Below are 14,818 nucleotides of genomic sequence, written 5' to 3' on the forward strand. Positions count from 1 at the left end.
GGGCTCAGGCAGGCTGGGAACTCAGGGACCACATGTAGAGCGATGCATTCGACCCTCACTGGATGACATCTGAGCGATCTTTGAGATCTTTAAGAGCCCTTTTCCTTTGGTCCCTTCCCCCCAAATGTCTCCTGCTACTTGGTGCTTATACATAAGTCCACCATTGGGTAATACTTTTTTTCGCCTTCTTCCTGCCTTTTAAAAAATACTTCTCTAAGAAGTATTTTTTAGAGTATGGAACATAGTGAGAAGTGAGTTTTGGGTGCTTGTTGGGTTGACCAGAAGGCCTAGGAAGGTAGAGGCAGAGCTCTTACTTAGAAGATGTGCTGATAACATCTAAGTATATTAGTGATATAAATGTTAAATTATGAGTAGCACATTTTTATATTTTAAAACAGTTAAAAACTAAATTGGATTAAAAATAAGACATTTTTCCCACTTCAAAAAAAAAAAAGATGTGCTCTAAGCAGGAGGTTCTGCATTTGAATCCTTGCTGTACATCTTGGGACACTCAGACAAGTCAATTCTCCTCTGTGCCTTAGTTTCTTCATCTCTATTGTTATTATTTTCTTTTGGGGGGGATGTGTGCTGAGCAGTTTATGGGATCTCAGTTCCCTGACCAGAGATTGAACCCGGGCCATGGCAGTGAAAGACTGGAATCCTAACTAGGCCACCTGGGAACTCCCAGTTGCCTCCTCTAAAGGAGGAGCACGTTCATCATTCATTTCATGGATGAAATAAGATAAAGCACTAATACACACGTGCACGCATGCATGCTTGCTAAGTTGCTTCAGTCATGTCTGACGCTTAGCGACCCCATGGACTGTAGCCTGCCAGCCTTCTCTGTCCATAGGATTCCAAGCAAGAAGACTGGAGTGGATTGCCATGCTCTCCTCCAGGGGATCTTCCCAACCCAAGGACGGGTTCTTTACCACTTGTGCCACCTGGGATGCCCCAATACATACATAGGAAGAGTTTAAAAACCTTAACTATTATAATAACAGTTTGGGTGAAGACTGACCAAGAACCTGGCTCCCCATTGACAACTGACCCAGAGCTAGAGATTGGCTGGCAGTGTCTCAGATGTTCAGGCCACAAAAGGAGGGACACCTGTGGCCTGGTGTTATCATCCTAAGAGGCCAAGACAGGAACATCAATCCTAGTTCCCAGTAAGCAACCCCTCTGTCCTTTGCCACCATTCTTACTTGCTATGCTATTCTGGAAGAGTTGGCTTTTCTGCACACTCGCCCTTTCCCTTCCCCGCTCCTCCGACTCCATGTTGACATCTATATTGGGCAGTATTGTCACTGGGACAGGGAGCCCCGTAGAAGTAGGAGGGGGCGCTTGGGGTGGGGGCCGTCGCGGGGCTGAGCCGGTATCACGTCTTCTTTCGCTGGGCTACCGTGGAGGGGCCTGCTGGGGGAGAGAAAGAGCGAGCCCAGCCACCGGCCAGGGAAGGAGAGACCCTGAAATCCTGGATGGAGGGCTGGAGATTGGTGGGAGTAGCTTCCCAGGCGGGCGCGCATGGACCCGACTGTAGATTGGGGGCGGGGCTAAGGGCTGCGGCTGGGTTCCGAAGGATTGGGAGGGGCCGGGAGGGTGAGAGAATGGCTGGGGCGGGGCTAAGAACTGGGTTGGGGTGGGGCTAGGTTCTGGGGGTAGGACTAAGCTGGGAGCAGAGCTGGAGAGGAACTAGGAATGGGACTGAGGGCGGGGCCCGAGCGGCCGAGCTAAAGTTTAGGCCTGAGATACAGGGGAGGTGCTAAGGGTAAAGTGGAACAAAGAGGGGGGGGCCCGGAAGGAGCTAGGAGGCCCCGGATGAAGAGCGCCGCTGAAACTCAGACTTGGGCTAAGACAACGCAGCCTAGAGCAGAGGGAGAGGGGAGACTGGGCAGGCATGAAGCAGAGTTAAGGGCTGGACTGGGGCGAAGCTGAGATTGGGGTTTACAGTGGGCTCGGCCAAGCTGAGGTTCAGGGTTGGACTTCTGCGTGGAAGAGTCTTGTAGAGACGAAGAACTAGACTGAGAGCTATGTGGGTCAGGACGACACTGAGGATTGAAAGGTGGACTAAGGAAAAAACAGAGGACGATACCAGCTCGTGGGACGGGAGCAGCACTGGTAAAGAGGGGGCGTGGCAGATTATTAAGGGAGGGCTTCCAGCTGGGGGGCGTGGCACGGGGGACTGGCCTGAGAACCCAAGGAGGGGGTGGAACCTGAGAGCCCGACGAAGGAGGCGGGGCCAAAGGCTGGCTGGGGCGGAGTTAGGGCCTGGGGGCGGGCTCACTCGAGCCGTGGACCAATGATTGAGCAATAGGGACAGGAGAGCTGGAGAACCGCTTGCGGGTTGGACTGGGGTGGTCTGGTTCGAGCCAGAGCTACGATCTCTGGTTGTAGGGGTGGAAGGCATTGCTCCGCCTCAGCCGCTAAGCAGGAAGTGAGGAGTTTGGCTGGAGCCCATGGTCCAGTCGCTGGGGTTGGGGCCTGCGGTTCCATTGACTTCAGGGCAGGAAAAAGTCTGGAAGTTCCACGCGTGACGTCACAATCGCCTCCAGAGGTGGGCGGGACCAGGGCGGCATTTCCAAGGAGACCGGAGCTGCTCTGCCTAGCTCCCTCCTCTTCCCTCCTTCCCTTCCTTGGTTTTTCCTTCCCTTCCTTCCTCCTTCCCCCCCTCCCTACCTCCCTCCCCTGTTCAGCTGCTCGGGCGCCCGACCTGGAACCCTAACTCCTGTGCCGCAAGGGCAGGGGGAGCTCCTCAGCTCTCAAGACTGGGAGGACTGTACAAATGAGCATCACCTGTGAGTTTTGAGTTAGGTCCCTGTACCTCGATTAATGTCCTACTGAGAAAGAGACCTCAAGCTTACCTCTTCCTTTTAAGCTCTCTCTCATTCAATGTCACTCATTCATTATGGGATCTCCCCTATGGCCATCTTCAATCACTTGTGCTGCAGAGCTCCAGATTGCTGCTTCAGCTGGAAACTAGAGCAGATTGTCTTCCTCAGATCTGAGAAGAGTTATTAAATCCCTCCCCTTGGCATTAGAGTTATGACTGTCAAGGCTTCTTGGGGATATGGGGGGAGAGGCAGTTAGTCAGTGGACCCTGCATATAAGCCTCTTCCATGGTGACTCTGGATAGAGCAAGCAGAGTTTGAATCCTGACCCTGGCTCGGGTCACTCTGGCCTGACCTTTAGGGTCCAGGCTGGATAAAGGAGGCTGTGGAGTCAGGATTGAGTAAATCCAGAGGTTGAGGAATTGGCTGTGTTAGAGTTGAAAAGCAGTTGTGGGAAGTGATAGCTGGCAGGACAGGTTTTGGATAGGAACCACAAGTAGACAGGCTGAAAGAGCATAGACTATGGAGCTAAGAAAATTGGATGTGAATCCTACCTCTGTCATCTATTAACTTGTTTCTTTGGACAAGTTACTTATTGTAAGTCTCTGTGTCCCCATCCACAAAATGTGCTTTGGTGAGGATTTAGAATCAATGGCATGTTTTAAAAGCCCAGCACAGTGCCTGACTCTGGGAAAATGCTCATCCAAGGTCAATTTTCTTTCCCCAGAAAAGTCCCCAGATTTGAACCCTGGACAGAATCTCCAGTGCCACAGCTTCTTTGTGGCACCAGTAGGGCTTTATTCTCTTCTACTCATGTGTTTATTCAATCAACCAACTGGGGGACCAGTTGTGTCATGATGAAGAGTTTGCACCTCATCCTGAAGGTTGCTAAGTTGCTTCAGTCGTGTCCGACTCTGTGCGACCCCATAGACAGCAGCCCACCAGGCTCCGCCATCCCTGGGATTCTCCAGGCAAGAACACTGGAGTGGGTTGCCATTTCCTTCTCCAATGCGTGAAAGTGAAGTCGCTCAGTCGTGTCCGACTCTTAGCTACCCCATGGACTGCAGCCTACCAGTCTCCTCCATCCATGGGATTTTCCAGGCAAGAGTACTGGAGTGGGTTGCCATTGCCTTCTCCACATCCTGAAGGTAGTGGAATGCCATTAAAGAGGAGGAACGTGGTGAACCAGTTTGGCTGCATTGTGAGGATTGGATGTAGGGAGTGAGACAGAAGTTAGGAAGGCCAGGTGGGAGGCTACTCCAGCTGTCTGTGTCAGAGATAATTGATAGGTCTGAATCAGAGTCAGATGTGGGGGCAAGTAGGCATGGCAAGACTTGGTTGTTGAGTTGGTGAGAATTGAGGCAAAGGATGACCCCTTGATTTCTAGCTGAAGTGTCTGTGCTCTCTGAAATGGAAGTTACAAGAGACAGTGTTTCGTGAAGGGTAGGGAGAAGATGGTGGGTTCATATGACATGTGCTGGTCTGATGTTTTGAGAATGTCCGAGAGGACATAGGCTATGTGCTCAGGAAAGCAGTCTGCATTGGAGATTGAGATTTATGTCATTTTATTAGTGGATGTTGAAACCATGGAAACGGATAACATTATCCAAGACAAGCCTGTAGAGTCTTCTGAGAAGGAGGCCAGCAAAAGAACCCTGGTCATCATCAATTTAAGGAGTACAGGCCAGCAAAGAAGTTAGGAAAGAATTAAAAGCTAGGAAGAAAGAAAGAGATGAGAGAGGTGTGTCATGAGAGCCAAAGGAAGAGTCTGCAGGAGAAAGAGGTTGATTGATCAACAGGGTCAGTGAGATGAGACAAAAAGGTCACTGAGTTTGGCTATTAGATCACAGATGGCCTTTGCCTGGGCTATTCTGATAGAAGGGCAGGGATGGCTGCCATGCTGTAGGTGGCTGGAGAAGACAAAGGTCAAGACTTAGCTCACTGAAGGTAGGGACTGGGCCTCGTTTGCAGGTGCCTAGTGAAGCTGTCCAATACATCTGTTAAGTGAGGGAGTGAATAAACTTGGATTGAAAAGGAAGAAGGGTGGCTATGCAGTGACATAAGGAGAAATAGGGTTCACAATGTTTTGTTTAAAGATGTTCATAGCTGTAAGAAGGAAAACAAACATGAAAGAGGCAGAAGGTGAGAATTCTGTCTGGGACCTGGAGTTCAGGTGCTTGGGAAAGGAGGAAGGAGCGACACTTCCCCAGGCTAGAAGTCGATGGGGGTAGGAGCAGCCGCAGATGAAGCCCATGAAATGATGCATTGGGAGGAACAGTCGCGGGGTACAAATTTCCAGGGAAGCGTTCAGAGTTTCATTCGTTTGAGTACTTCCTGTGCCGTGGAAAACTGATGGAGCTGACCAGAGACCTATAGAAGGATGACCAAGTACCACTGAAGGCCCAGCTGAAGTCCCAAACCAATCATCTCCTTCCCTTAAGCAGGACTCAGTCCAGTACCCTCAAAGGACAAAGCTAATTGTAGGAAGGAAAAGGAAGTGCAGACTCTACTCTGTGGTTGCTGATGGAGCGGCTGTCGTGTTGGAGTTTCGTTTGGGGACACCCTGGGACAATCCCTTCCCTGAAACTGTCCCTCCTTACCTAGACTCTGGCTCACTCCTATTCTTCCCTCCAGATTCTACTCCTATTATGCTTCTTCCAAGAAGCCCCGTGCCCCCATTTCAGTGGGTGTCCTTGCTCCCACAGGCCTTCCTCCCCACCCTGTCCCTCCCTATCAGGGTCTGCCTCACACCACTGTCCTGTACTGTTGAACAGACTGTGTCTCCTTTCCTCATCCCCTCCCCCAGTCCCTGTTGTCCCCCAGCACCTGTTGAGAGCAGGGACTATTGTTTTTTAATCTCTGCATCTCCTGGGGCTGTCCCTGGAGCTTCTCAGGAGCTGTTTTCTGAGTGAATGGCGTGAGGAGGGGCTCCTGCTACCTCTGTGTACTCTCTCAGATATAAACAGGTTGCCCAGCTGGGGGAGAGGACATCTGCTGGCCAGTGTGGCATCCAGCACAGATGGTTCTACTTTATCCTCTGAAGGTGGGTCCTCTTTCAAGGGGGGCGGGGTGTGTGGAAATCTCTGGCCCCAGGCGTCCCCACCACCCCTCACCTGGTGGTAGGCAGGAGGGAGGGAGGTGTTTGGTCCTGAAAGGGTAACCCAGCTGCCCTACCCCAACCCCTTCTCGTGGCCTGCAGAGAGGGCCACTCCTTCTTGGAGGCTGCAGTCACCCCTTTCCTTTGTACAGCCCTTTATGGTGCACAAATATCTTTGACATATGTGAACTGAGTCCTTTCAACAACCCTGCAAAAGAGGTATTACCATCATTCCCATTTTGTGAGTAAGGAAATGAAGGCTCAGAGAAGTAAAGTAACTTGCCCCTAGGTCACCCAGCTCAACTTGGACTCAGGCCTGACTACAAGTTTGGGACGGTTGCCACTCTGCTGCCCTTTGCTGCAGTTCAGCAGTGCTGGAGAAACCCTGAGGCAGTGGTGATGGTGTTCCAAGGTCCTGCCTCCCAGGCAGGACTCTTATTCCCCTGCCATTGGAGAAGGGGCGTGGGAGGAAAGGAAGCACAAAGGGAGGCCACTAAGTGGACTGGGGTGTATAGGAGACCCAGGCCCCCCACTGTCTGGTGGGGGAAGGGAAGGGGCTAGCAAGGTGGGGAAGGCTCAGACCAAGCTTCTGTCTCACCTCTCAAGTCCTTTAAGTTCATCTGGAGTAGCTTTAAAGCCAGCCTGAGTTAACTGCTGGCTGGAGGTCAGTATGAAGTCTTGCCCCAGTTCTACCCCATGTAGGGGCTGGATAAAGGCACAGTCCTCCTGGCCTGTTCTGAGGGAGTCAGCCAGCCACAGCACCCCAAGCCAGGCAGCCCTGGAACTCACAAGTCCCCAGAGCCGGGGTTCAGGGGGAACCTACAGGAAGGTGCCTGTCCTTTCAGCAAAGGGAGCTGCTTCATGGGCTTATGTTGTAGCTGGTGGCCCGAGGGGAAGGCCACTGGGGCCTTAGGCAGGGTCAGAGGTGAGGCGGTGAGAGTGGAGGCTGGGCGAGACCATGTGTGTACAGGCTTGATGCATCCTAGCAAAAGAGGTAGGCATCTTTCCTCGGGGGCCTCCCCCTAATTCCAGCCATCTCTTGGCAGCTTCTCCCCTGTGCCACCTACAAGGGTGGATTGTTCAAGTTTGCGGCTCTAAGGACTGGGGAGAGAATGGATGGGGAATGGGAACTTGATAAGCAGGGAGCAGGGAAAGAGTCAAGATTGAGTCTACGAAAGGGGAGAGAAGAGGCTTGAAGAGAGGAGGAAGGAGCAGAGACAGAAGCCCAGGGGCATGACGCGGGGCTGGCGCTCAGGCAGGCTCCTCCTCCTGCTATAGTGGGCCCTGGGGCTGGAGCGGCTTCAAAGGCTGGGAGGGGTGGGACACCGGTCTACCCTCCGGGCCTGTGCTGAGCTGAGCGGGAACCAAGGATGCTGCTGGCTCCCCTCGGCTCTTCCCTCCCAGAGTTACTCTGCACACAGGGTCAGCTGACAGCTCGGAGCACTGGGTGAGGGGCAGGTGGGAATCAGTGGAGGGCCCTGGGAAGGTGGGGCTGCCATAGAAAGCAGGGGAGGGGAAGAGGCAGGTGTTCCCAAACAGCATGGGGCTGGTGGGGACCTTGGTGAGACACTGTGCTAGAAGTCTGCGAGGGGCAGGCAGATTCACATGCAATGGGCTGGGGAGAGGAGAGGCTGAGACCTAGGTACTGTTGGGCTGAGTTACTACTACAAAGCAGTAAAGACAGCTGTGTGTGTGTTGTGGGGGGTGGATGTCCCTGGCAGTCCAGTAGGGTTAGGACTCAGCGCTTTCAATGCTGGAGCACTCAGGTTCAGTCCTTCTTCGGGGGAACTAAGATCCCACAAGCTGCACAGTGAGGCCAAAAACAAAACAAAACAACTGGAGGGGGGGAGGGTGGTGGCAGCGGGTGAACCTGATGAAACCTTTAGATTGAGCTGTGGGAGGGGAGATCCAGCTGTGCTGCCGTGGCCGCCGTGTGACCCAGGCTCTTACCCACTCAGGTGAATTCAAGACCACTGACAGGTGCTGCTGGAAACACAAGAAGTGTACCAGGCACATCGTCCACCCCTTCTCCTCTGACTATGTCCACCACGACGTGCACCTGCACTCTCTCAGCCACTGTGACTGTGACTCGAGGTAAGGCCCCCCTCCTCGGGAGACCCACAGCCCAGGAGAGACTCCTGGCCAGACCCAGGTCCAAAATGTCCATTGTGGCTCCCTGCATCAGCTGTCCTCCTGGCCTCAGCTGTGTAAGCCCGGCTCTGCTCCAGGGGCCGTGGGGCAGTCTTCTGGCTGAGCACAATGGAAGCCTGCTGTCCCTTAGGCTTCTTGCTCTGGGCCCCTGGGGAATCATGGAGGCATGGGAACCAGGCTGAGTCCCCTGTGTGGCAGGCTGAAGGACTGCTCAGAGAAGACAAATAGCAGCTCTGGAGATGTGGGCCCAACCTGCTCCCGAGACGTGGACTCAGCCTGTTTCAACATCATCCAGTCCCCATGCTTTGAGCTCATCCCAGAGGAAGAGTGTGTGGAGCGGTTCTGGTATGGCTGGTGAGTTCCGGCAAGTGGAAAGGGGGCACTGGCCCCCACATTCTGTCATCTTTCTCTGCCCTCCTCCCTCGCAGGTGCAAGAGCTACAGGCCTGTCTCCGTGGCAGTGATCCACCATCCCATCCACCATGAGTGTGGGGCAGATGACCTAAACCAAGAAGAGGAGGAGGAGGAGGAAAGCAAGCCTCCTATCCCGACCCAGGTGGGGCCTACCCCCACCCCCACCCCCACTGACACAGGCATGAGCATGATCACGGGTGCCCCTGACTCAGCAGCTCCCATCACCATCTGGCGTTCTGAAAGCCCCACTGGGAAGTCCCAGGGCAACAGGGTGATCAAAAAGATAAAGAAAAAAAAAGAGAAAGACAAGGAGGAGGAGACGGACGAAAAGGAAAAAGCAAAGGTGAAGAAAAAAGTCAAGAAGGGCAAGTTGACAAAGAAGAAAAGCCCAGTGAAGTCGGAATCACCTCCGGACTTAAGCCGATCGTTAAGCCCAAGAGAGTTGGCCAGGATGTCAGAGTCCAGCCCAGACAGCCGGCAAGATTTGGAGAGTGAGGCCAGTTACAATGACCCTGGGCGGGAGGAACCCTCCAGCGAGGATATTGTGGAGTCTTCATCACCCAGGAAGAGAGAGAAGAACGGGGTCCAGGTCAAGAAGCCCGGCTTGAAAACCTCGCCAATCAAGAAGGTCAACAAAAGGAGATCTCCCCCAGCATCAAACCCCAATCTCAGTTGAGGCGACCAGGGTGAAGAATAAATGCGATCAAGCCTGTAGCTGACCCCCTGCTTCTCTCTCCCTCCAACCTGGCTACTTGTTGGGGCAGGGGGCGGGCTCTGGGCATGGCTGGAGCCAAAGGGCTAAGGGGCTGCGGGGGTTTCTGAAGGGCGGTCCGTCTTTCAAGAGAAGTCCAGAGAAGGTAGGTGGGTGGACAGGGAAGGGGCAGAGCCCATTTCTCTGTAACATCCTAGATCCAGGCACAACTGGGTGGGAAGGCAGCTTCCTGTCGACCAGCAGACAGGTCTGTGTGAAATCCACCTGGTGATGGGCAGTGCTGTGTGCGGTGATACCCCTAATAAATTGAACCTTTTAACCCACTCTGTGCCACCGTGCCTGGCCTTTCCCTACTCTTAAGTGGCCCTGCGGAAGGTGCTGGTGGCATCAAAGGGAACGCGATCTTCCCAGCTGGTTGGCCCTGCTCCTGCCCAGCCCTTCTAAACCGTCCCCACCCCCTCTTCTTTAAAAAAGATTTATATTAATTTTTTTTGGCTGCACTGGCTCTTTGATGCTGTGCTTGGGCTCCTCATTGTGGTGGCTTCTTTGGTTGCGGAGCATGGGCTCAGAAGCATCTTCCCGGACCAGGGTTTGAACCTGTGTCCCCTGCATCGGCAGGCATCAGGCAAGTCCCCCTTCTAGAAACTTTTTGTGCTTGAAGGGAAAGGAACTGAATTCCTGTCAGAAGGCAAGCCCCTCCCCCCAACTCCTGCCAAGAAACAGCCAAAGGGATCTTGAATGAAGACGTCAGGTGAGAAGCCCACCAAGTATGGGCAGCAGTGGCCTTTTCTGCTGAGCCTCAGGCAGAGAAAAGGGAGAGGAAAGCCTTGCTTTCCCAGGGCTGTGAGACAAAACGTGAAGGAACACAGGAACATCAATTCAGAACTAAAGAGGCAGCGGGCTAGACAAAGGGACCCTCGCCAGGGCTGTGTGGGCGGGACCAGGTGAGTGTAGGGCCTGTCCTGGGGCCACTGACGTAGAGGTCAGATCCCAAGGCCCAGTCAGCTAAAAGTGGGGAGAAGCGCAGGGCTCAAGTGGAGAAACCCAGATTGACTTGTGGCCTTTCCCCAGCATGGCAGAGAAGACCAGGAGGTAGTGGTCGGGGTGGCCATGTGTGAGCAGCAACAGCTGTGCAAACATTTACTGAGGTGTGATGAGGTCCCAGCCCCTGGACTGACCCGTCACACCTTTTATCTCAGTCCTCACAGCTGCCCTGCTGAGGCGGGTGTCCTCATCTCTGTGTTACAGACAAGAAAGCTTGCTCAAGGTTACAGCGCTGTGACCCTAGGCGGTCTGATGCAGATGCCACCTGCTCCTCTGTGAGTTGCTGCCTCTCTGAAGCCCTTGGGTCAGGGGAGCCTGCAGAGCTCCCAACACGGGTTTGAAAGCTCCCCCTCAAGAGCCGGAGATTTGGGAGAGAGAGGCTTTGTCAGGTGCTCTGTAGAAACACTGTTTATTCAAATGACAGGCAGGAAGCGGTGGCAGCAAGGGGTGAGGGCAGCCAGGTGGGGGCTGGGCAGGTCAGCACTGCTCCCCTACATCCCTCGTCATCCTGCTTCAACGGCCACCCCGCTGTTGGCACCAGGATGGAAGTACTCGCCCTCCTGTCCCAAACTGAATAAATAGCATCCCTCTCCCCACAAGTGCAGGGGAAACTCGAGTGCTGAACTTGGCCCCACCGCAGCCCAGAGTCAGGGGAGGGCAGAAGCTCAAAATGGCTTGTAGGGAGCAGAGCACAAAACTCCACTCTCACCTTCTTCTTCCTCTTCTTCCTCCCTGCCACACGCCGCTCCCAGCCTGGTCCCAGGACAGGCGGTCAGTGAGGGCCTGGAGGGGAGGATTGTTGCCTAGCGCACACTGAGCTCAAGTTCGCAAGGCCATCCAGCCTGTCGCCCATCCAGGCTGACCACCAAAGAGAACGTCAATTCACGCCACTTTATGGACAGAAAAGGAGGGGCAGGGAGTGAGGCAGTGGGCAGCCAGGTCTCTCCCAGCCTCAGAGGTAACCAGAGTCCTAGGAGCAGGCGCCCTACCGATCCATCTCGTCCAGGAGTGGGGTGGCATCGCCAGCAATAGACATGGGGGTGCTTTCGATCATAGGGCTGGGGGAGGGCCGAGGGGTCAGCCTCTGCTTCTGTTTCCGCCGCTCCGCCTCCTTCTCCTGCAGCCACTGCTCTGCCATCTTGCCCCAGTCGATGGCTGCATGGCTGTTGGACCTGGAGGAGAACCAGGGTATGTGATACAAGGACTTGACTCGGCCTGGGGCTCACCAGAAGAAAACCCACCCTGTAGTCCCTGGGAGCCTCCATTCTCGCAGAAATGGATCTCACATCTATGGACAGCAGTGTTGTTCTGGCTTCTCCCAGAGACCAGTCCTCCGGGGGACACCACCTGGCTCACGGCTGTCAGGATATCCAGAGCACCCACCTCGACTAACGACCTGTCTACCGTCAGTGTACTCACTTTGGCTGCTGCTGCCGTTGCCGGGAGCTGGAGGAGGGCTGGGGCTGGGCCTGGGCAGACTGTGGGGTGGTGCTGGCCTGCAGCTGGTGGTACTGTGGCGTGGTGATTGGTTGGCTGGGCGTTGTGTAGGAGTAGCTGGGGGTCATTAGTGGTGTGGCCACTGGCTGCTGGGCTGGTGTTGGGAATACCTGGAGAAGGGTGACAGTGGAGTTTAGGCTGGGCTTTGTGCTTATTTGCTCTTCTGGTAAATTTCTGACAAGCTGAAAATCTGGGCTCTCCACAAAGCCTTCCAGCTGATCCTCTCCTGAGCAGGGTGTGATTCTGAGCAGCGGAGGCAGGCCAACAGCAGGGCCCACCACTTGACCACTCGAGTCTAGAGGGTTCCAAAGATCCCAAAAGACTCTGTGGAATGGTCAGAATTCTCTTACTCCCCTTCCCCTCAGTTGGCCCGAGAAGAAGGAACATCTGTTGGAGACAGCTCCTAACACTGTGGCGGTCCCACCTGCTGTGGAGGCCCTCGTGGTGGGCCCTGCAGAGCCCAGTCTATGGACACAGGCTGGTAAAGGATGACCGTCCCCTTTCACCCTTCCCCACCCTCTGCAGGGCTTTTCCTCCCCAGGCCACATACGTGGTAAGCGCTGTTGCCCCCTCCACTGCCGCCGTAGCCATACTGGCTGGAGGCCCACTGCGCTGGGGTGGCATTAGGGTTCTGGCCCTGGCCTGTCACAGCAGCAATGGCATTGAACATCTGCGAGGTCATGTTCTGGGGCAGGGCGTTCACAGCCCGCGTCAGATCTGTAAGCACAAGAGGTGGAGATGGGTACGTTAGGGGACAGCCCTTCCAGCTCCATCCCTCTCACCCCCAGGCCTGGCATGAGCTCCTTGCCTGCAAGGTTGATGTTGGCCGGGGTAGCATTGATAGAAGCAGGTGTTCGGGTCCTGCTGCTGCTACTGGGGGTGATGCCTGCAAGAAATGGCCTGAGTGAGAAGCCTCTCCAGAAACCTACTTCCGGTTTTACAACTTAGGGGGCTGGGAGAGGTACCCAGGTGGGTGGAAAGAAGAGCAGCTGGGGGAATTCCCTGGCGGTCCAGTGGTTGGAACTCTGCCTTTTCACTGCTGAGAGCCTGGGTTCAACCTCTGATCAGGGAACTAAGATCCCACAGCTGCACAGTGAGCCAAATAAATACATTAAAAAAAGGGGGGGGGAAGCTGTATAGCCAAAGAGAATAGAGGACCTTCCTGATGTTAGGAGGAGGGAGTAGGATTTGAGAGCTACAGTGACAGTCTAGGTCTCACCTTCTGCTATAAAGAGTTAGTGTCTGTCTTCACTCAGTGCTCAGCTGTCCCTTCAACTACACTCTGGAAGTCACAGAGAGTAGAGCTCACCTGGTACAGGATCCTGATAGTGATCCTTAAACCATCTGAAAAGGCCATTCACAGTGGGGAAGACTTGGCCCCGGTACCGGAATCCTTCTGGAGTCACAGTTACATATTCTATCCTGGGATTTTGGAAGGAAATATGCATCAGATCCCACTTGTGGCCAGTTGCGAGCGAGTGGCCAGAGCAGATCTCCACCATGTGAAGGAGCCACACTGGGTGCTGGGGGGAGGAGATAAAAGAGCCAGTCCCTGACCCTGGAAAAGGAGGCTGCACTCTGGCGAGGTGAGGAGGGCCCAGAGAGGCCCAGACAAGGCCTGGAGTCAGCAGCCCCAGGTGTGCTCTCTACAGGCTGCCAGAAGGCTCGCTGGGGGCCGGGCCACCACCCTGGGCTGCCGTGTGATGGCACCACACAGCCGGCGAGGGGGATACAGAGATCACAGTGTTGGGGGTGGGGGTGGGGCCTCCCCGGGCAGCAAAGCACAGTGCCCCATGAGCCGAATCTGAAGTGCCTCTTGAGGGCGGCTGGTCTGTCCTCATTTAACACTTTGCCAGAGCAGAGAGTGGATAAGAGGCTCTAGGTTCAGATCCAGTTCCAGTTTTGGCTCTGGCAACTCACCACCTATAAGGTTTTGTACCAAGTTACTTGGTACCAAGTTACTGAATGTGAATCTCAGCCTCATTTGTGAAAAAAGGATGACAGCACTTAAATCTATAGAGTTTAACCTACGAGGAGTAAACAAGACAGTGTATAAAGCACTCATCACAATACTGAAAATGGATTGTGCTCAATAAAGCACAGCTGTCAACAGCCAGTGCTAAGTATGTAAGTTCTCACTCAGATTAAGATGAAACCTGCTTCTTGCACCAGAAGGAGTCTGTGCCCCTTTCCATGGGAAGCTATCACGTGGCCTCTGTCCCTGGTTAAAGTCTCCTGTTTGTTCAACTGCTCTTCGTGGAACAGTTTCCAACCCCCACATGGCCCTGGCTGCCATCTCCTAGAAGCATGCTGGTGAATCAGAAACAAGCATGATATTCCAGAAGTGCCCACGGTGGTGCAGGGTCCAGAGCTGCTTGTCCTCTGAGCACCTCCTAATGGAGCCCACTCTGGGCACCATGTGCAAGCACGTGATACAGGACCAAGAGCAGAGTGGCACAGACTGAGGCCAAGGATCGCAGGAGGACGCGGCAGTGGAGAAGGCAAGTCTGGCCATCAGTCTGGGTAACAGACACAAGAAAGGAGGTCGAGGGAGACAGGACTTGGTCTGGTGCAGGGTGAGTGTTGGAGGGACGCAGATATCGGAATACCCAGGGAGGCCAGCCTGGCTGTCACACACAGAAGGGAGCAGAGCAGGCCGGCGACTGGAAGAAGAGATGCTCTCCAGACCCACCCCACCTTCAGCACATGCTCACCACAGCAGCAGGGAGCCACTGCGTGAGGGTAAAGGCCCTGGTGAGGGTGAAGCAGAGGACAGAGCAGTGTGCTGGCCCCCATCTCTGCCAGTCAGGTGGAGAGAGTGTCTGGTGGTTTCCATCACTCCCTGGGAGGGAGAAGAGGTGAAGGGACCTCCTTTTTCACCCGGTTGATTAAAGCGCCTTTCTTATTCAGTCTTTGCCTTTTGCCTCTAAATCATCACCCTCTGTCCCCACCTCCAACCTCCACCTCCACTTGAAACAGGTAAGAAGGGAAAGGAAGTTAAGCAGAACCAGAGAGAGTACTGCTCGGGGCCTGCAAGCCTATCTGTGGACCCCAGCGGCAGCACCTTCTCAGCACC

General features: G+C 54.3%; 2 protein-coding genes across 14 annotated transcripts in view; one reads left to right on the plus strand and one right to left on the minus strand.

Annotated features, from left to right (window-relative positions):
• The first annotated feature begins 1,660 nt into the window (after positions 1-1,660).
• PROCA1 (protein interacting with cyclin A1) lies at positions 1,661-9,524 on the plus strand. Of its 11 annotated transcripts, XM_081580364.1 has the most exons (6): positions 1,661-2,118; positions 2,694-2,795; positions 5,785-5,871; positions 7,884-8,019; positions 8,275-8,430; positions 8,505-9,524. In XM_081580364.1, the coding sequence occupies exons 2-6, from the start codon at positions 2,783-2,785 to the stop codon at positions 9,163-9,165; spliced, it is 1,053 nt and encodes a 350-aa protein (XP_081436490.1). In that variant the 5' UTR covers positions 1,661-2,118; positions 2,694-2,782; the 3' UTR covers positions 9,166-9,524. The 11 variants fall into 11 exon arrangements, with proteins under 11 accessions (XP_081436490.1, XP_081436498.1, XP_081436496.1 ...); XM_081580372.1 differs by lacking the exon at positions 8,275-8,430; XM_081580370.1 differs by lacking the exon at positions 5,785-5,871.
• Positions 9,525-10,638: 1,114 nt separating this feature from the next.
• The window catches only part of SUPT6H (SPT6 homolog, histone chaperone and transcription elongation factor), a 30,961-nt gene continuing 26,781 nt past the window's right edge, over positions 10,639-14,818 (minus strand). For 2 of the 3 annotated variants that reach the window (XM_081580333.1, XM_081580332.1), the window contains exons 33-38: positions 13,052-13,164; positions 12,551-12,628; positions 12,293-12,459; positions 11,665-11,852; positions 11,235-11,417; positions 10,639-11,135 (exon numbers count right to left, since the gene is read on the minus strand). In XM_081580333.1, the coding sequence (XP_081436459.1) occupies positions 11,123-11,135; positions 11,235-11,417; positions 11,665-11,852; positions 12,293-12,459; positions 12,551-12,628; positions 13,052-13,164 (742 nt within the window). In that variant the 3' untranslated portion in view covers positions 10,639-11,122. Of the gene's footprint in view, positions 11,418-11,664; positions 11,853-12,292; positions 12,460-12,550; positions 12,629-13,051; positions 13,165-14,818 lie in introns of all 3 variants that reach the window. The other variant, XM_081580334.1, reaches the window with a different exon arrangement.

Source organism: Giraffa tippelskirchi, chromosome 3, assembly GCF_054371585.1.
Source record: "Giraffa tippelskirchi isolate mGirTip1 chromosome 3, T2T-mGirTip1v1.2.pri, whole genome shotgun sequence".
In the NCBI taxonomy this organism is placed as follows: Eukaryota; Metazoa; Chordata; class Mammalia; order Artiodactyla; family Giraffidae; genus Giraffa; species Giraffa tippelskirchi.